This window comes from Macrosteles quadrilineatus, unplaced genomic scaffold (genome assembly GCF_028750875.1).
Source record: "Macrosteles quadrilineatus isolate MER2022 unplaced genomic scaffold, UCM_ALF_1.0 Scaffold_4__1_contigs__length_99947679, whole genome shotgun sequence".
In the NCBI taxonomy this organism is placed as follows: Eukaryota; Metazoa; Arthropoda; class Insecta; order Hemiptera; family Cicadellidae; genus Macrosteles; species Macrosteles quadrilineatus.
This window is the reverse complement of record NW_026542597.1, coordinates 13,199,265-13,220,434: the sequence shown is the minus strand read 5'-3', so window position 1 is coordinate 13,220,434 and position 21,170 is coordinate 13,199,265. Positions and strand designations below refer to the sequence as shown.

General features: G+C 35.6%; 2 protein-coding genes across 2 annotated transcripts; one reads left to right on the top strand and one right to left on the bottom strand.

The window, feature by feature from the left end:
• Positions 1-478: 478 nt before the first annotated feature.
• On the bottom strand, positions 479-11,351 carry LOC128992125 (probable glutamate--tRNA ligase, mitochondrial). Its single transcript, XM_054415552.1, has 11 exons — positions 11,336-11,351; positions 10,830-10,991; positions 9,941-10,077; positions 8,672-8,769; positions 7,036-7,231; positions 5,997-6,211; positions 4,890-5,115; positions 4,027-4,187; positions 3,213-3,361; positions 2,149-2,300; positions 479-634 (listed from the first exon to the last, which is right to left on the bottom strand). Exons 2-11 carry the CDS (start codon positions 10,963-10,965, stop codon positions 506-508), a joined length of 1,599 nt encoding a protein of 532 aa, XP_054271527.1. The 5' UTR covers positions 10,966-10,991; positions 11,336-11,351; the 3' UTR covers positions 479-505.
• A 134-nt stretch (positions 11,352-11,485) lies between these two features.
• Positions 11,486-19,110, top strand: LOC128992156 (DCN1-like protein 1). The gene is made up of 5 exons (XM_054415595.1): positions 11,486-11,618; positions 11,775-11,988; positions 16,164-16,332; positions 17,154-17,367; positions 18,639-19,110. The coding sequence occupies exons 1-5, from the start codon at positions 11,616-11,618 to the stop codon at positions 18,819-18,821; spliced, it is 783 nt and encodes a 260-aa protein (XP_054271570.1). The 5' UTR covers positions 11,486-11,615; the 3' UTR covers positions 18,822-19,110.
• Positions 19,111-21,170: the final 2,060 nt, after the last annotated feature.

Below are 21,170 nucleotides of genomic sequence, written 5' to 3'. Positions count from 1 at the left end.
CGCCCCTAGGCCAAATTAAATCGAGCAGCCCCTGCTCCTTAGGTGGGAATTCCCTGCAATCACGGTAAAATTGTAAAACATCTCAAACGATCTTGGGCTCATCACCATCGTCACCCACTATCGTAAAGAGTTAATAATAAAAAAAAATAAAAATTCATTTTTGTTCTGAAAAAAAAATTGTTTTAACAACGCTGCGGCCTCTCTTAGCTTGCGGCCTTAAGGGCTACTTTAAACGCTAGCTCGCTCAAAAGCTGGCGAGAAGGCATGTAAAGTAGCCGCAGAATCAACTTTTTCTAGAACTTTTTTCAAGCAGCTTTTGAGCGAGTACGTCGTTTATACTGAGCTATTTTACAATCTGCACGTAAAAAGCCGTTGTGTAACTTGTAAACTCGCTCCGTGTGAATGCCGCTAAAGCTGCGGCCTAATGATATATCCGACACTGATTGGACATAGGTTTTTTTAAAATAAAAGAACTATATGAGATATACATCTATACTTTACTATATCACCCACCAGACTGTGAAGATGTCTTTTCAGTATTGCTTTGCTGATGAGAGTTTAACGTAGCTTGTATTCTATTCAGTGACGTCTCTCTGCCTAACATTTCCAACATCTCTCCCACCGCAGGACCTTCCTGTGGAAACAAAAGATCGATATAGGTACAATAAACTTTTTAAACAATCTGCAAAATAAACTACCAGTAATTATTGATCCAAGGTAAAGTCAAGTGGATAATTAAGGGGTATTTTTTGAAAGGGATAGGAATTTTTTTAAGGGAAAGGAACTTCCACGAGAAAGTTACAATTAAAGGTGATTACCGATACACAATATGGTTAGTTTCTTGAAGGAAAGATTACTTGGCTTAGGAATATATTGAGTAAAAACGAATGGATTCACAACAAACTACGACAGGATCGATTGTGTGTATTTGCCTAAAGATCGATACACGCCTTATGTCTTATACCAACTGAATTATCCAAGAAAAGTGTTTCATGGACCTTTGTGTTGACCTCGTAGAATGTGGCACAACAAAAGTTCACAACACAATTGATTTGATATTTTGCCCCTACAAATACAAATATATTTATTATGAAAATTACAACAGCTTGGCCTCACCAAGTTAAAAAAAACTTGTCGGTGAGGTCCAATTGATACAATATAAGGCTAACAAACAAATAGTTTAAATTTTTTTTCTTTTTTTTTTAACAAAGTTTTCTTAGTATACTATATTTCTACGGCGGTTTGTGGCAGGCATTTTAACTTAAAACAAAGTAGTTGGCAGCACACTAAAAAATCTAAAATGTAGTGACATAAATATTGCTTTATAATCTACGGAATTCTTTTTGGATTGCTCATATTTGGTCCTCTTTGTTTTTCATGGTTCGTAGACCATGTTTGAACTGTTTGTTTGTTTGCACAGCAGACTGGCAGCGCCGGCCGAGCCGAGCTGACTGAAAAAAAGAAGAACAAAAAAAACTGAAACTTTAGTCGTTTGGTTTGACCGAACGAACATAACCTCTCACTCACTGACACTGCACGCCCATGCATGCATGCATTCTCACAATTCACAAAGCAGAGAAAAATAATAATAATAACAATTTTAAAGCGTCAGAACTTGTATTTCTTCCCTATAAAATGTTTTAAGTGTTGTGTCCTTAACATAGTGGGTTTGATATGTGTTTGGTAATGTGCTTCATAGTATTATGATTGTTTCCTAACAAAACCTTAGCCTAATTGAAACAAGAAGGCTTTTTCAGCGATAAGTAGAATGAATAACTACGGTACTTTTTTTTATATAAAAAAGTTGGCAGATTCTTTCATCTTGGCATCTGCCCATCCCTGCTGCCTCTGCATGGAAAGTATCAAGCAAAGCAAGGCAGTGGCCGAAACAGCACAAGAATAAACTATATTGATAAATATTAGTGGTGACAACAGAAACCTCGCAGCAACAGAAAGATCGCTGACTTTGATTTGTAATCCGTTACGTTTTATCCACTGACTTACCAAGGCTCAATCAACAAGGGGGACAAATTAACCTTCAGAAAAACTATACAATTCTTCAACTTCAACCTAGAAAAATCCTAGCCTCAACTTTGAGTTAAGAACTGTGCATTTCAGGATGTGTAGTGACTGAACCTCAAACCTCACCTTTCTACCACACAATATCATCCTCATGAGATGCATGACCTCCATGACCTTGACCTTCGACTGTTTGGCCACAACTCGTAGACTGTCCGACAGCGGTTTCTGAGTGAAGTCATCAGTGGCTTGGAGATGTTCATACACTGCAGACACCCACTCTGCAAACAAACACTTGTCAGTGTAAATATATTAGTGATGGGTCAATTCCACACTTTAGATTTTTTTTTTAATTTATCTTTGATTCCGATTCCATTACATAAAAAACATTTCCTGCGGTTGTGCAGGTATTGTTATTATCTCTCCCTGTCATGGCAAAACCCTAAATAACCCCCCGTGGTGACCGCAAAACTACAAATAAAAAAATTTTGTTCATTTCCCGCGGTTGTGTGGACATTGTCATTGTCTCCCGCGATCACGGAGAAACCCTGAATAACCCTGGCGGTAACAAAAACATCATTGTCTTCCACGATCGCGGTATTAACTTAGCGATAATTTTCTAATCGTGCAGATCTTTGCAGACGAGTTGGGTATCGGTATCGGAATCAACTTTGGACGATCAATTCTGGACTCCGATTCCAAAGCCGAGAATCGAGCAGGCATTGTTATTATCTCCCCCAGTCATGGTGGAATCGAGAATCGAGTTTTGGAATCTACCCATCGCTAGAACATATGTTTGACCATGACTTTTAGACTGTCAGAAAGTGGTGTCTATGTGACATCATCACTGGTCTCTCAACACTCTTCAAGCAAACTCATAAACAGACGACACAACATAACTACTCAGCTATGCAGTTAGTATATAGCCCAATGACAAAATAGCATTTAGGGCCAGAATTGGTCGTGTTAACCATGATTTAAAAAAGAAACAGTGTAAAGGATGAGTCGATTCTCGATACCAATAATGCTGTTAAAAATGCTGGTTTACTTTTGAGAATCGACCCATTCTTATTTTTGGTGGGGTTTAGTTGTAGATACTTTTTGTTTACCTCTTTTAAAACAATGCAACACATCATTTAATGTACAAAAAAGTTGAAAATTTCTCAGAATTGAAAGGGCTGTGCTCGACCCACCTGCTTGCTGCTCACTGATGTTGGTCACTGGTGGCCTGACCCACAGATAGGAGAAGTTAGGTCCGGCCAGCTGACCCAGCCGAGTGATTCTCTGCAGACTCCACTGCATCACTGACCTGACGTAATCCTCGTTGAGGTCCAGCTCCAACCTGGAGTTAAAGTTCAACATAATAAGTACTCCGTTAAACACTTGAGTAACGGTAAAGGATTGTTATGTACAAGGGTAGGGATCAGCTAGCTTACCTGGTAGACAGAGTCCAGATTACGTAAAGTATGCGCACGTGATAACAGTAAAGTCATTCTTACGTTACTATCACTAGGCAGGGGAGCACTTAATCAGTTAAGCGCCACTCATCCTACACTATAATCTCCATTCATACTTGGCTTAAAATACCTACTTTGTATGGTCGCCATTTAATAAGAAAGTATTAAAGTTTAAAGTAGGCCTACCATGAATTGTACAGAGAGTGAGCTGGCCTAGTGTTATAGATCATTGCTTTTGACCCCAAGGTCCCTGGTTCAAATCCCGCTAGTCACTAATGGCTTTTCACTGCCCTGACCCTTCAGGTTCGAATGGCAAAAAACATGTATTTGCTGTTTAGGTAAATATGTTGTAGGCCTATAATTTATTTGTAGGTTTTTTAAATTCTTAATTGTCACACGACCAGAACCAAATATGCTCATGAATTTGATACTATTGTGAAATTTTCGAAAACACTTTTCACACTCACATTCACTATGCAAAACTAACTCCACAATCTTTGCCAATAAAAAAAAAATACAGCTTACAAACAGGACTCGGAATGATACTCACTGGTCTTTATAAGTTTCAGCCACTTTGGATCGGAACTGTTTCACCAAGACAGCCATTTCAGTCTCATTGGCCATTTGTCTGGCAAGTTCAGCCTTGTTGAAGTCGTCCAAGCGCTCCAGAGATACTCGGCACGAAGCTACTCCAACCAGACCCAGATCAAACTGTTACCAAAATATACAAAGGATTTTTAGGATAGACGAGTTTAGGCTTACCTGCATGGGCCAGGGTCTACTCTGGCAAAAGAACCACAAAAACTGTACGTTAAACACAAATTAGAATATTTTTCACTTACATAATTTTTAACCAAAAAAATTACTTTTAAAAAGTTTGGAAATGCTGTCAGTAACAATTAAATAGGAAGACTATCACAAGCGAATACCAAATTGAATAGCCTACCGTATATACATTTGTAATTCACATATTATACAAATGTGCCAGATTATGCAAGCACATTATTTTTTTTAATACTAAAAAATAATGAAACACCGCAATAACATTTTTACAGGAATTGAAAAACAGGTTGTGACTTGATATTTATTTATTGTAAAATGTTTGTGGTGTTCAGATAAGTGAAAGTTGATGAAATTAGTGAGTTTAATAACGATTCACCACTAAACCTGTTTTGCTTCTGTTTACATTAGAATAGATGACACAGATATTTCTCCTTTTTGTGATTAAAAATGGACATATGTGTTGAAATAAATATATGGTAAAATACATAAAAGGACATAACCTAAAAACTAATTAACTGACAAATAAAAATAGGCTTTGGGTGTTAAGTGTTAGAACCAATTATTTGAATCTTCTGTCAAGGGAAATCCTAATAGACATATCACAGGGAATTTACCAAACTTCCGACTGACCTCAGCAGCGAGCTGATCCGTGCTGAGACTCCTCACTTGATCACTGTTGTCTCGATGAAAGCCTCCTCCGGAGAAGGTGACAAAGTTGACGAGAGCCTGCGGCAGAACGTCATCACTGCGGTAATGTTTCACTGTGATGTCTCCTTGCCTCTTGGAGAGCTTGGTACCGTCTGCGTTCATCAGTAGAGGGAGATGTGCAAACTCAGGAGGCTCCCAACCTAGTCCTCTGCAACACGGAGGGGATAAATCACACAACTAGTAAACATGGGGCAACAACTGAGTGTATTTTACCTGAATATGTATGGAAGATGAGTGTAACATTAAATGAAAAGCCGTTGCTTTGATATTGACTAAGACCAACAGTTTCTTCAGGAAAAGACTATTCCCATCTTCTTATCGGTCCACATATTACCAGTGCAATAATATATGGAACAAATTTGTAAAAACCTTATCTAAATTTTACATAATTGTATAACCATGTTTATTTGTAACTAGCTGTTACCCATGGGCTTATAATGGATAGTTTTGCGCAAGGTTTCTCATCATGACGAACATTTTAAGTAGCCTATGTGGTTTATGGAGGTGTGACTTGTAGTTTCCTCAAAAGTTCATGGGTACTTTGGGATTTATATATGGATATTGAATGTAATGGGTGTTTTGTTGTGGTTTTTTTTAATCGATGGCCCGATTTCCGTTCTTGGGTCTATGTACATATTTTAAGCTTAATAAAGGCAAAATAAGGGTAGAAAAGGTTAAATGATTTGTGTAGCTTTCTTACTGACTAAGATCATCTGTGTTTATAGCCAGGATTATTATTACAACTTTAAAAACAAAGTGCATTTATCGCTGCGTTCAGGATCGATTCCACACAAGATAGAACCAGCATGCTTCAGATTCAAAGGCAAGCATAACCACTATTCCACCTGTATAAATATGCAGATTGTATTACTGTATACCTATACAGCTATGCTATATTGGGATATAGCATAGTTGTATAGGTATACAGTAAAAGTTCAAGATTGGTTCAGCTGACAGAATAGCCGCTGTGTCATACTTTCAAATTTAAAAATATCTCCAAAACCATTAGAGTAAAAAAGATCCACTCACTTGTACAGCATGAGATGTTTTGGAGTTGACGACTGCCACTCTACTCCTCGCAGAACATGAGTTATCCGCATGTAGTGGTCGTCTACCACATTGGCCAGGTGATACGTTGGGAAACCATCCGACTTGAATATCACAGGGTCGCCTTCACAAGCAACAACGTCGTGAGTGATGTTCCCATACACCAGGTCATGGTATGTCTCACATCCTGGGACCAGCTGATAGATACAATCTATTACGTTTCTATACTACCTTTATATTTATATATTTCAGAAACCAAGTCAGTATAATAAGAGTGTATAAATGTAGTGTAAAATTTCTATTTACAAAATCCATCGGGTGTGACAGACACGATTGCCTCTGCAATAATAATCGCCTAATCACTTCCGGTATTGTTTCTAATTTCAAAGGACGAAAAAATTATATCAAGTGTGTTCAACTACTTTATTTCTTTGGCCCAATATAACCTGAGACAATTAAGAGTCCAGGACTTATTGATACACTACAAACAAACGTTTCACAACAAAGTACCAATATTTTGTCCTGGTGTGGGACTATTTCAGTGAGTAAATTCACATTATGAACCAGAACAGGAACAAAGATTGGGAAACTTGAAAAACTCAAAATCAAACTGGCTAAAGAGATTAATCATGTTACCTATGCTACTTAATTAATGTGTGGGGAAAAAAGAGGTTGGTTAGGTTAGACAGGGTGGTTATGTAAATGTAGAATAATATTTAAGTTACTTGATAATGGAAGGAGCTCCATTACCTCCTGAAACTCAGTTTAGACAAAACACTAAGCGTAGGAAACGTCCAATAAATTAAAATTAAAATCTTTGAAGAAGTCACACGAGGAATCCTAAACATCTTGGCATTATTATGGTGTTGTGTTGTGTGACTTTATAAGCGAGGACGTAAGCCCCTGGCTTCTAATTACCTCAGCTGTGCTAGCTAAACTAAAAGTGTATTCATTATGTGTGGTTTTGTAAACTATGTGAAATTATACATTTGTTATGAGCTCATATGATAATGTGTTTTACCTTTAATCTAACACATTGTTGTCCACCTGATTTCAACTTGTCCTCCACTTCCTCCTTACTGAGGTGTCGACATCTGTTGTCGTATCGTGGAGTCTGTCGTCTGCGTAGAGCGTCTTTCCTCAGCAGTTCCAATCTGTGTTCCGTGCAGAAGCAATGGTAGGCAGCGCCATTTTGTATTAGCTGTTCTACTGCAGTCCTGAAATAAATCTCCTAAAAGTGAGCTTTGATTAAACTAATTTTTGTACCACTTTGGTGTTTTTTTGTAAATTTTTTGGTGCAGTGGTTATTTTAGTCAAAATGCCTAGTCCACACTAGTAGACAGAGCCGACCGACAGTCTGTCAACACAATTTCGTATACAAGTTTCCGATTTGTTTAGCGGTCACACTAGCCCACCATTGTTTAGTATGGAGACTGAAGAGGACGTAATTTTATCATGTTTGAGCTTCATACTTTACTATGTGGCTGATGTACCAAGAAAGAAACAATTGTAGACCCAACAATTTTTTGAGAAAGGTTCGTACTATAGTCAAAAACTACGATTAGCCTTTCGATTAGAAGATGGCGCAGGGTTTAGAAACCGTACAAGAATGACTCTTACAGAAATCTAGGTTGTGTTGGCGTTTGTTGGGCCAAAGATAACAACTCCACACTAAACACCAGTGGGTTTGGGTTGTATCCGATCTTATGTCTCCAGACACGTCAACACATGCGGACTTGAAACAAAAGACATATATATCTTGTCTCTGCGTTTCCAATTCGTTTGGGAAACAGAAAACACATTATCTTGTCTCCAGGAACACGGAGACTTGTCTGCGGACATTCGATTGATTATCTGGATATATTGCTAATGGAGACAGTGGCCGACGATGTTTCTGGAGACAAATTGCCAAGTGTGGACGAGGCTTCAATCCCTTTCCATGCTACTCCCAATACACTGCTATTTTAAAAATAATTTCATAACCTACTTTGAGTATAAAACCGTATTGAAGATTATTCTACAAGATTCAGAAATTTGGTATATTTGGTTCACACTCATAGAGGTCTAAATTTAATTGGTGTTTTAGAGATAAGTAAAAGTAGTTATATGATTTATGAAATAAATAAAATTATTGATATTAAAGCAAAATAATTTTTTTACAGTTCTTTAAAGATTGAATGTTCAGTATTTAAGTTATAATTTCATTAGTCTACTGTGTATTTCAATATTCTACCAAATAAAATCTATAAGTAGGGCCTAAAAAAATTATAATGTTATTTAGATTTATTTTGAAAATGTATTTTATATAGAAAAAAATAAATCAACAATATAGAATGTTCACTTAATTTCAAACATCACACAGCCTTGTTATCAACATTATATTATCTCATACTAATTTTATTGTATTGTTCTGATAAGCATTTGCACCACACAGAACTGATTCATTTGGTTGTCTAATTAATCATACTTACTCATAAATCTGTCAACATTCATTACAGTTAACATGTAAAAGACTAAGACACTCAATACTGCTTGAATATAACCATCTACCAACATCAAGAGTCTACAAAACAATAGAGTAAAATTCAACAATTTAAACCGCAATGTAATTAGCTCACTCACACACATGTACAGATGTAAAATAAACTACAACTTACTTGTAAAGATCCAGTCGCTTGGACTGCTGGTAAGGTCCGAACTTTCCCCCTTTTAAAGGACTTTCATCTGGTATAATCCCAGCCCATTCCAGGTCCTCCTGTAACAAATAACAAATAAGATCAGTAGAGTAAAAGAGTCGTTTTGAATTTTTTTTCTTATTCCTCTATGTTCTGGCACGGAATTGTTTTTCAAATTACTTCAGGCTAGTTCTAGAGGGGGTCGCAGGGCCCATTAGTAATTGGGATTGTCAAAGGAATTTGTACAACATAGACTCATACCCAAGTTACCTCTGATTATTTAGACAATGAACATTGAAATTTTATGTTCTGCTCCACTGACAATGTCAATGCATGTAAATGTCCATGATAATAAATGATTTGATTTGATTTGATTGATTTGATTTGATTTTGTCAGGAGTGTTGAGCTCTACCACTTAAAAGAGTGACTAGAGCAATTGGCAAAGTTCAAATCAGTTGACTAGGTTAGAGGGAATTAGTTTAGTTTTGATCAAGACCATAAAACGTACCATACATTCTTTTTACAACATCTACATTATTTTTTAACAATGTGCTAGATTCAAAAATCCTATAACCTCTAGGAGATTTTAAAAGTAGGCTATTACCAATATTAACATAGAGTTTTACTGATATAAAATATTGTAAAGGGGTAGTTTTGTAGGCGTAAATGTGATATGAAGCATATTGGGTATACAGTTGAAGTTTACAGTTCATATAAGTTAAAGAAAACAGTGTAGGCCTACTCAGGCAGTACATTCAGACACAAAAATATGTCTTAACTTTCTTTAGCAAGACCAAACAATCTACAACATACATGGGGGGAAGAGTAAGCAGATTAAAGTTAACATATGTTTACAATGATTTTTTACCAAGCTAGATGAGTTAAAAGTGCCCGCCTAGTAATGAAAAGATTGCTGGTCTGATCCTGAGAAACGTCAGTAAACATTTACATGGTTCTAAACTGGTCCCAGCTATTCTTGATCAGTGAATGGTCCAGGTTAAAGAAGCTGATCTTAGTCAGTAACAAAGCTTTTATCTCATACATTCAACACTTATTTATCACTCAATCTCCGCTTTAACATATGCACTCTGGTATGTCGGCATCCGAAGACTAATGCAATCTATACTTAAAACTGGACTTAACAAACACTTATAGGCCTACCTTTTATTCTGGTCAAACTTTATGTTTCAACAATTTCTTGTAGAAAAAAATCTTTTGCTTTAAAACTAATTCTATGGCATCATACTAACTTGCAATTGTTCCATTGCTCCCTCCACAAGCCGGGTCTGATCTGTGTCCTCTATCCTCAAGATAAATGTTCCCCCTTTTGACTTGGCGAACAAAAAGTTGTAAAGTGCCGTCCTGAGGCCCCCGAGATGCAAAAAACCTGAAAAGGAACCAAAGCTTTCAAATATATCCATCTATAGGCCTAATTAATAAGGAAATCGAAGCTGTAAAGACATGTTTCCTAGGTTGGCAACCAGTTTTAACATTTCATCTACCCATCTTCATGAGCCTTTAGCAAGTGGAATGTATCAGGCAAAGCAAGGGGTGAGTCAAGAGTCAAGAGATTTATTGGTCTAAGAACACAAATATTACAGTGCATACGACCTTGTCAAGTAAAATTATTACCAATATTAATTAAGTCAGTACTTACAGAACGAGAATGAATTGTACAGCAAACTTTTAGTGATGACCTATGACTATGAGCCTTTGACTCATAACTTATAAGTTAGTCTATTGTACTACCATCTGCGCCTTAACCTTAATTACTGGTATTCAATCAAATCGCTCATAACTACTTAAACAAATTTAAAAAAACATTTTTTCCATGCTATTGCTGTGATCAAAGAGGTTCATTTGATTTGATTTGACCTTTAAGTTACAACAACCGCTGTTCACCATTACAGTACTTGACAAAGATAGACCTGTTGGAAGTTGTAGGGATAGGCCTACTTATAAATTTTTAAGGAAAATAACTTAGTTACCGGTAAGTTAGCCTACATAATATCATTCACTAAGTAGCTCTAAAAGAATCCAACAAACTACTAATAATAAACACTTAGGCTAAGTATGGTTACTTACTAAGTAAGTAAGTAAGTAAGTAAGTATCAAGTAACTAATAAGAAAGCTATTTACCTGTAGGGCTTGGAGCAAAACGGACGCGAACTTCATTTTCAGTATGAGCCAGCCGAACACATGTAGGTAAACCCATGAATGTGAAAATCAAACTTCTTTTGAATAATGTTTGATATATTTGTTGACTTCCAAGCATAATATTTTACTGGACCAAATCACAAGCTAATTCAAATTGTCATGATGCAATAATCTATTAGGCTAGGTAACTTAACTAATGTTTTAGAGAAGTTCCGGTTTAAATAAATTAACCAAATTATGTTAGCGTAATAAATATAGAAAATAAAAATAAAACAAGGTCTTAAATTATATTTAGGCTAACTTATACAAAACTTTCACACAATAAACTTATCTTAGTTTGAAAATAGAAAACCACAACCTAACACTCTAGAACCACAAAAAACAATTTAAAATTAAATCCACTGATGAGACAGGCCTGGTAAAATTCAAAAACGTTAGTAAGTTATGGAATTAGTGTTAACAATAAAAATGCAATAAGAATGAATAACCTGAACTTCTATGTTCAATAATTTTCCTAAAAGTCAAAACAAAACATATCAGCAGCAGAAGAATGTTTCTGTCTTCTAATTCAGGTTTCAGCTGATTTTTTGGTGGCTGTTTAGCAGGTTGTCACGTCCAGCTGATTCCTCAGTCAGATTCAGATTTCACTTTGCTATTTTGCTGGCGAGTGGTGGCCATGCGCGCTGCGTCCACAACACTTCTGTTATAGGCAAATTTATGTTGAATTTGTTGTGAGCATTTTGGTCTTTTGACCTTAAAAGCCTGGAAATGGTTTGTATTATATTCTTTTAAACTCCGATGTTACATTTTCTTTGTTGTTCCTATCGTTAGAAACAATTTAGCTTTCCATACCTTTGTGTTATGTTCTAGTATTACATTTCTAGCCTCACTTCCTACTTGGCTTCAAATTTATTTACCTTGTTTCAGCATAAATTGAAACTATCACAGCGAGATAAAGTTAAAAAATTCATAGCGTTTACTCAAACTGGAGAACAAACTGCAATATATTGCCTTTCTCAAAATGAATGGAAACTGGAGCTGGCTTCAGACAACTATTTTCAAAATCCAGATGTGTACTACAAAGAGCCAAAGGTTACAGTTGACAGGAAAAAACTGGAACTCTTGTTTTCTAAATATAAAGGTCAGTAATAAGCCATGGACAGTAGAATAAGTTTGTTCTTTACACATAAGCTTAACCTAACCTAGCCTATAATTCGCTCAAGTCAATGCTCTACATTTGACCACTAGGTTATGAGCAATCTGTTATTTGATTTAGTCTGTTAGACTGCACTTTACTTTACGTCCTACACTCATTCAAATGAAACAACCGAATGTAAATATAAATTTATCAATTGTTTCATTCGATATATCGTTTGGTTAGTTAGGTGAGGTTAACCTTACCTGACTAACGAAATGATATATCGAATAATCGATTGGCTATTTTAAATAATCGATATATCGATCGATATTTTCAGTCTAATTAGTGTAGGACGTAAAGTTAAGTGCAGCCGTCTGTTATGGATGATCAATATCGATCGATATATCGATTGTTCAGTTAGGTAAGGTTAACCTAACCTAACTAACCAAACGATATATCGAATGAAACAATCGAGTAATCGATATTTTCATTCGGTTTGTGTTGGACCTAAAGTAAAGTGCAGCCAAACAATTCACTGAGTAAACTTGCGTAGGCCATGGCGATGTTGCTTTGCAACCTAGCCTAATCTTGTACTCCCCTAATCGAACTTCCGAGATGCTGATAGTAGTGATGTGGGTCGGGTAAATACCCAGTGGGTAGGTAAATATAAATTGGGTATTTACCCGGGAATTTACCCCAGGCCCGGGTAAATACCCAAAAACTGGGTATTTATAATTTTTATTAAAGTTAGAGAAGATTGAGATGTTTTTTTGCAGTTATCACCCTGTAAGGATAGTAAAATGATGATAAAATGTGTAAAACAAAATTTCATATAGTCCCTACAAGCATTTTACTTCTGGGTACAATCGCCATAAATACCCAGGTCTGAGCATAAAGCATAATCGGCATAAATACTTTGGTCGCATGGTTGCACAAGTCCTGCCTACTTATGATTTTTTAATTTCTATGATAGATAGATGAATCTTATATTATTGAAAGTGAAGAAAAATAATTTGCAAAGTAATAATTATTATTTATACATGAAAATTTAACCTAGTAGTGGCCTAGGCGTGTAAATAACTTAAGAAAATAATTAAAATTCAATCTGTAGGATGGCAGAATTTAATAATATTTTTGTTCTAGATCTTTTGTTGGTATTAATGGTATCAAAATAAAAAAAAACTAATTTCATAAACTTGTGATACAAAATATTTAAATCTACAGCAATATAAATCTTTCAAAATTATATTAAGGTAGACCAAAAAACAGGAGATTCATTTTTTTAGTAGGTTTATCCAAATATATTATTGTTTCCAACTATGCGGTAACACAGAAAAGTTTAATTACTTTTAGTATTCTGCCATTCTGCCTTAAATATTAGGTCTGTCTAGCCTTCCAAGCCATTTATACGATACAAATTTTTAACTATCATAATTTAATAACAGTAGAAGTAGGTTTAGGTTCACTATTTCTCTGATGAGGTGTTGTCTTAATAAAAAAACGAAACCCCATTCTTATTTAAAAACTTTATGTTTTATTTTTAAAAAAGTGCTAAATCATTAAATGAAAGGTACTAGCAAAGCTTCAAGTTACTGTAAAAGGTGTTATAGACTATCCTAAACTTTCATGTAATGATAACAATAACATATTTAGGGGTGAATATAAATGAATTTCAATCGATTTCATAAATACCCAAAATACCCGGGTATTTATGGATTTTGGGTATTTACCCGGGTAAATACCCAGGGTATTTACCCTGAGTTTTAAATACCCGGGTATTTTACATCACTAGCTGATAGGTACTTTAAGAGTGATTTGTGACTTAAGTTAGTTATAGCCTCCAAAAAAGTTAAAATTATCTTTGTCAATGCAGTAACTTAGACTTGTCTTAAAAGTCATGTAATAAGAATTCAATTGAGTTTTATAGGTTAGGTTTAGCCCTAAGCTGGTTGCTTCATAGGCATAATTACCATCCTCTTGACCGTTGACCATTTCTGGATAGGTCGCGTTAGGCATAGGCCTAAACCTCGGTATGTCATCATAACCTAGCTTCTACACAAAGATTTCAGCGTTTATATTATGCTTACAAACAGTCTTTAGTTACCAAACTATTATAATTATCTTTAATTAGTGTTTTATGGTAAGCCTAACTTAGTTGTGGACCCCTTACAAAAACTCTTATGTTAGGCATACCAAAACGCAGAGGATACGCGTCCGGTAACCTGACGTGGATTAGGCGTCCGGCAGTTACTGTCATAACCTAACCTAACCAACCAAACTTGCTGATAGTGAAAAAAAATCAAATGAAGGTTCAATTCTCTTCATAACATAAAATTATAAATGCCAAAAATTCTAACAAAAGATGTACAGTTAAGAAGAAATTACATTCAAAGCAAAATCTGTGCCAAAAAGTTAATGTTACCGATGGGTTTCGAACTGGGGACCTCTCGCATGTCAGTCGAGCACTCTATCCACTACACCACGAACACTGATGGCTGAACATCGTATCATTGTGGTAATGGCGTTCCGGGACCCCTTACCGGACGCCTAATCCACGTCTGGTTACCGGACGCGTATCCTCTGTGTACCAAAACTTAAGTAACTTAGTACATACCCTAATAAATTTAGTAGTAGGAAATCATAGGCCGACAAACTCTTGAAATTACCCTTAAGTCAACTAGGTTTAAGTTAACTTAATAAACATGTCTTAAAACAAAACAAACAAAACACTTTGAGTATAAGTGTGTTTTTATTTTTTTATATAATAAAGGCCTGATGGTGGCATTTTTACTTGAGGAATCAAAAGAGGAAGTAATTAATTAAACACTTTCAGGGAAAGCCGTCCAAATTCATGTGATGTGGATGTGCAGGGAATCGAACCCATCCCTCCCCTCCCCTACCGAAGTCTGAAACGTTAACCTTTAAGCTAGCAATTTAAATTGCATTACAATAAGCTTTACCTCTTTTAGATAGGAAAATACAGTTTTCGGTTGCCTTAAGTTACTTGGTCTGTTATCAGCTGTAACTTCTTTTGCTTGGCAGCTCGGATAAATGTTTAATCTCCGTACTGGCGCACATACATTCTTATGATTCCACAAGATGGACCAGAACCACTGGCAAAAATATGTGTTTTTTCACACAAAATGTTTGTTGTTTTCTGCTTAACGATTATATCATGTAAGAAATATTAAACCTAAAATAGCCTAGTTCCGAGCTTGTGGGGAAAGCCCCAATGCAAGCGCAGAGACAAATGACTTTTAAATGGTTTCGCACAGTTAACATCGAAAATGCAGCCAGTACGACTTGCCAAACTAGGGCAAAGGTTTAGGCTATCAAAATATCTGTAATGGGCTGCCGTTTAATCAGTTATGGTGTATAGATTCATACTTTAACCCTCGGGCGGTCGCACCTATTGATCAGTGATGTACGGTACCGGTTAACTGGTTTTGTCGGGTAAACACTTGCCTCTCCCAAGGTCATTGTATCACTTGACTGTGCGACCCTGCCAGTTTTACAAGCTTTTTAAAAATAGGAATTTCAATATTTTTAAGATTGAAATTAAACTATTTAGTATTTTTAAGACTATTTTCATACATGTAGGCTACTGCTGTTTAGTTACAATGAATTGTTCAAATGTAGGCTATCAATGGTTTTTTATTATTTTACAAACTTTGTATTGTTTTGATACGTTGCGACCTTTCCCGTTATTGGTAAAACACATGATGCAAGATTGTCTATATACATTTATTTTAAAAAAGGTTCATTATTGATTAGGAAGCTATTAAATGGTATCCATATACACTCAAAAGTATTCGGTTCTCAGGTATTTACTGTTGCTTACTAGCCTTTTATTTCATTTAACACAAAAAAATCAATCTGATACAGTGCGACTAGTACCGACGTAAATTTTTAGGTACGACCACCGGAGGGTTAAGTACTAATGGAAATATGCCTTCAATTTTGTAGACACAAAATATTATGTTGTATGGAAATATAATGTTCCATACAATAATTGAAAAAAAAAATTGAATAAAATAATGGAGCCATTCTGGTTACTGTTATTGTTTTTGAATAATCTGCCGTACCTACCTATTAAAAATAGTTAGTTTTTAATAACTTTCCATTTTGTTGATAAACAAATAGTTATTTAAGTAATAAAACAATTTAAACCCCTTTAGATCCGGCAGAGCCAGACAAGATGACTGCGGAAGGTATTATGAAGTTTCTTGATGATTTAAATCTCAGTCCGGAATCCAAATTAGTGCTAATAATAGCATGGAAGTTTCGAGCTGCTGCTCAATGTGAGTTTTCACGAGAAGAGTTCATGACAGGAATGACAGAGCTATGGTAAGTTACCTTTATGATTAAAAAAATCAAAATGCTACAACGGTTTATGTGTGTTATAGGTTAGGCCTATACTGGTAAGAAGAAAAGCTAATATTTTCAGTGTCTTGATGGCACCCCTCAGTGAAATTGAATTTGTCTCTTTCACACTGAATACCAATGCGCTAACTTAACCACTAAAGTCGGGACCACGAAGGTTTGCAGTGGAGGGAGGAGCCTATTTACCACGTGACTTCGAAGGAGCCAATGAGGACAGTGCGGTGTTGCCAAATCTAATAATACCAGCTGATTTGAAAATATTGTTTAGTATTTTAATTAGTGTCGTCAACGGGCGATATGGCAACGTCGCACTAGCCTTCTCTTGTGATTGGCTGCCGCCAACTACAAACTTTCGTGGTCCCGACTGTAAGTTAGGCTAGCAACACACCCAACTACTCCAATTGTTTTTTCTGTAGGGCTAATGTTTTTTTTCTAAATTTAAAATGGCGTTGCTGTAGTTTTTTCCCCCCAGCTGTAAATTAGCGAGGCCTAATTGCTTCTCTAACCCTTTTTTTTTTGCTCCTTTGACTATCCGTCCTTTACTGTGTTCAGACTCACTTGATGCACATGAGGAAGTATACATTTTTCATGGATTCAGATGCATTCCCAGACTGTATAAGTTCTTACATTAAATCTGTAAATAATGGTCAGTAAGTTTCAATTCCACATTACACAGCTCACTGCTTTTTTTTTACAGTTTTGAGCAGAAGTTAAATGTTTCACTATTTAGAGTGTTTTTTCATTGTTCTATAGCTCATGTTCTAAAAATTACCTCTGTTCTACAGTTGTGACAGTGTAGAGAAGCTGAAGTGTCGATTGCCCTCCCTGGAAAACGAGCTCAAAGACCAGAACAAGTTTAAGGACTTTTACCACTTTACGTTTAACTACGCCAAGAACCCAAATCAGAAGGGTTTAGACCTCGACATGGCCATTACCTACTGGAATATTGTACTTAGAGGCAAATTCCGTTTTTTGGATCTCTGGTGCCAGTTTCTTCAGGTAGGCCTAGGTTATTTTTTAATAGAGGTTTGCAGCCTCTTTTAACTTTGCAAAATCCCGTCCACATGGGCCACTAGTCTGTGTGGAACATATAAAGCACAGTAAGAAGTGAGACTGTACCGTATGGAATGAAATGAAATGATAAATAATAGTGGCAGCATCGGGACATACAAGTCCAACACTGCCCCCCTCGTCATCATGATTTCAAGATTTTTATTTGTCGTCAGGCATATACAATGATGCATTTGACATTGTCAGATATCATCTAAACAACGCTCATGGTGGAGGGGACCTGTACAATAGGAATTAGTTCTTGCGGTTTGTACTTTCCTTGCTCGTCATAAGTATATTTTCGGCATAACATACTAGAGCTGAAAGCGCACAGTCGTCCCACAAGTGTGTTTATTCTTTACCTTAATTCTCTATGGTAATACTAATCAAGTTAAACAAGGCATCTTACTCACACCTTACTACATTACAGATTGAAATTGAAATTGGTTGTTTAACCCTTCCCCAGCGTTGGACGATACGTCAACGACTATTAATTTGTGAGTGTTGGACTGATATAGGCCTATATGCAACACAATCTGAAGGTCACAAGCGTACGACGCATATATACAAACATGTTAACGTCATTTATGTATTTTAAATTTGTTTCTTTGCTGCCAACAGTTACCTTCGGCCATTAATCAATAATCAATAGGCCTATAATTGTTGCAATAGCTAACTGTTTTGATTTTTTGTGGTAAATTTCTAATTGATGGGTTGGCATCACTGATCTCGTAACATCTGTCTGTCTACAAAACCGGCCGCTGAGTCATCCTCATGTTATTGTTTTGCGCAGACTGTTTACATGTTTTGAGGAAGTAAATCTAGTAAGATAAGATTAGTGGATTATTCAGTGCTTTGGAATGTGTTGTGTTGTTTATTGAAAATGACGTTTAGATTGAATGATCCAAATCAATATTTTTATTGTATTATGATTAGATAAGTCTGTTTTGTCTTTTGGTAATAATAAACAATTACCAAGTAGGCCTACAACACATTCCTGGTAAGTACCAACAATTACCAGGTATTGTTCATAATTATCATGGTAAACAAAGTAAAAGGTTTGATATGTTTCATAATTTGATTAGTTTTACTCAGTTATGGAAGTTCTAAAAGAATATTTCAACATAATCATCCTACCTTTAATGTTTGAGCTTCATAAAATAATCAGTACCTACTACCATAGTCAAAGCCTGAACTAAACTTGGTACATATTGTTGCAGGAACATCACAAAAGATCAATACCAAAAGACACCTGGAACCTGTTGTTGGACTTTGCCATGGTCATCAACGACGACATGTCCAATTACGACGAGGAGGGCGCGTGGCCGGTGCTGATAGATGACTTTGTCGAGTGGGCGCAGCCGCAGGTCAGCCGCAACGAACCTCACAGCACGCAAGTCTAGTGCGACGAACAGACTCACCAAGTGATGTGTACATAAGCGCCTAGGTTAAAAGCTGTCGTTTTTTCATCGCCCTTTGTGTGTACTAGTGTCACTAAACACTTTTTTTAACAAATTTATTTGTACATCTTTTGTTGTATAACTCGGCTGTTTTGTTAAATCGAGTGTTACATGCAAAGGTTGTTGGACAGTTATTTATTTCGTTGAGGACGGTCGCGTCTTCAGTGATCATTCCTAAGTAAATATACATTTATAGATTGCATTTTTATTAAAATATTAAAACCTTGTTTTATTTAGTTGTGATTTTTATCCTTCAAAAGTGAATTGATTGAGGAAATTGTAGGGTTGTATAGTGTTTTCACCTTGATTTATCTTAATCCAGACAATTTTTTTCTACTCCATTTATATTAGAAGAATTTATTTGATCTTTTGAAGTAAGAATTTGAAAATTGAAGTTTGTTGATGATCGTTTTATGTAAATAGAGAACTGTGGCATCAAAACTATGTGGTTTATGACGTTTTTTAAATAACACTTTCTTCAATGTTTGTTTTGTAAATTAAAATCACTAGTGTTTCTAGAATGCTAGAGAACACCTCAAGTTTTCGGCCAAATTATTTAGTATCACAACCAACTGTAGATACATTATCTACCCAATTGTAGATAGATTTCCTTCATGTAGGATCATTGGACCAGTCACATTCTGCACTTCTTGTTGCTACTTCAAAATTTATAATACCTGAGACCAAGCGACAGAGAGTTGGGGTCAGGCATTTTCCAGTAAGTAAATTGGCAATGTTTACGAACTATTTAACCTGTGAAGTTTTTCTGAATCAAAGATGGTTTTCTAGTGAACCTACATTGCTATAATGGTGTGTAACTTCAAAGGGACATTTTTTGTGGAATTAATGTCACAGCTACTCATGGTTTCTCAAACAATTATTTTGGTTGCCTTTGAAGGTTTATATCTTTTCAATTATCTCTATTATTCCTGTCCTCGGCTATGCCTCGTACGTGAAATTTGGTTTTCCTGTATTAGGTTTTGCCTCATACATGAAACTTGAGCGTGCACGCTGGAAAATGCCACTTTCGGTCCTAGTAATGAAATATACTATTTTAGTTAGCATTCGTAGGTGTGCTAGAACATAAATTTAAAATGACACATCAATCGTAAAAATCAGTTAAGTTAGGTGGAAAAGTGATGTAACAGGGAAAACCCCATGTAGATAGGTAACAGAAGTAAATAAATATTTCTTCTCTCTTTCCCAACTTATTTGTTGGATTTATAAAACATATTAAATCTTGCCTTCTTTCTCATTACTGTTCAAACGATTAATTAAACATGACTGCACTTCAAAAACACTGCTTACAAATCCTAGTCTGAAAGGTCTATGTAAGAAAATAATTTTTATTTACACTTTGCTTCTATAATTACCTGCTTTGAATCCAAATTTTGACAGGAGGTAAATCTGGAGAAAGAGGTAAATCAATCAATAGACGTGAGATGTTCAAGGGATATTTTATTTGTATCGTCTTTTATAACAAGAAATTTAGTTTGATTACGATTATTGAAGAGTTAACAAGTTAAACTCAATTCAAAATTCGTTATCGGTTTATGTGCGGAAGTTGTTTTCAACAAAATTATGTAATATCACAAAAGGTTATTACAAACCACAATTAATTGACATATTCGTTGTACGGAAACTTAAATTAAAAAAAGCTTACTACAAACCTCAAATGTTTGTTTTGACTTTGTTAGGATTTTTAAGATAGTATGTAATTGAAACTTTTCTCCTGACTCTACCGGCTTGTCTAGTTGACTGGCTTAACTAGTCTGTCCTTAGTAAGCTCAGTTAAGGTAATTCCTAAAACTCCTTAAATCCAGTTAAAGGAAAAGGAATCAAAGTCGATGAAGAAGACACATGTTCATATACTGTTTGCTTATTTTGGCCCAAAAAATCACTTCCTAAATTATGTTCCCACCTTTTTTGAACACCCTGTATATGCTGTGTAATATATCACAGCCTGAGATGTAAATACACCCAATTGAGTGATTTTCAATTCTTGACACATTACCAGATTATTCCATTTAATAAATTAATTAAATTCTATGTTTTAAATTATAGATAAATTAAGATGTAAGATTCCAGTAACACAAAAAAATCCATCATTTAAATGGTTTGACAGATCTGTTGGTTATAGCACCGGCATGTTGTCTAGGGGTCATGGGTTCCAATCCAGCCAATCCTGCATAATAACAAGTTATAGGACCACCAGTAAAGTAAAAATTGTCTATGTGTCGCATCCCCCTACATAAAAACTATAATATTTTAATCATACCTAACTTGGATGTT

Bases quoted from the DNA above. Each gene is read 5' to 3' on its own strand.
- LOC128992125 (XM_054415552.1), bottom strand. From the start codon at position 10,965: ATGCTTGGAAGTCAACAAATATATCAAACATTATTCAAAAGAAGTTTG. The intron at 5,116-5,996 runs GTGAGTGGATCT...TCCGTGTTGCAG, and splicing joins AAACATCTCATGCTGTACAA to AGGACTAGGTTGGGAGCCTC. The intron at 4,188-4,889 runs GTCAGTCGGAAG...TTTTGGTAACAG, and splicing joins CGGATCAGCTCGCTGCTGAG to TTTGATCTGGGTCTGGTTGG.
- LOC128992156 (XM_054415595.1), top strand. The intron at 11,989-16,163 runs GTCAGTAATAAG...AAACCCCTTTAG, and splicing joins CTTGTTTTCTAAATATAAAG to ATCCGGCAGAGCCAGACAAG. The intron at 17,368-18,638 runs GTAGGCCTAGGT...ATATTGTTGCAG, and splicing joins TCTGGTGCCAGTTTCTTCAG to GAACATCACAAAAGATCAAT.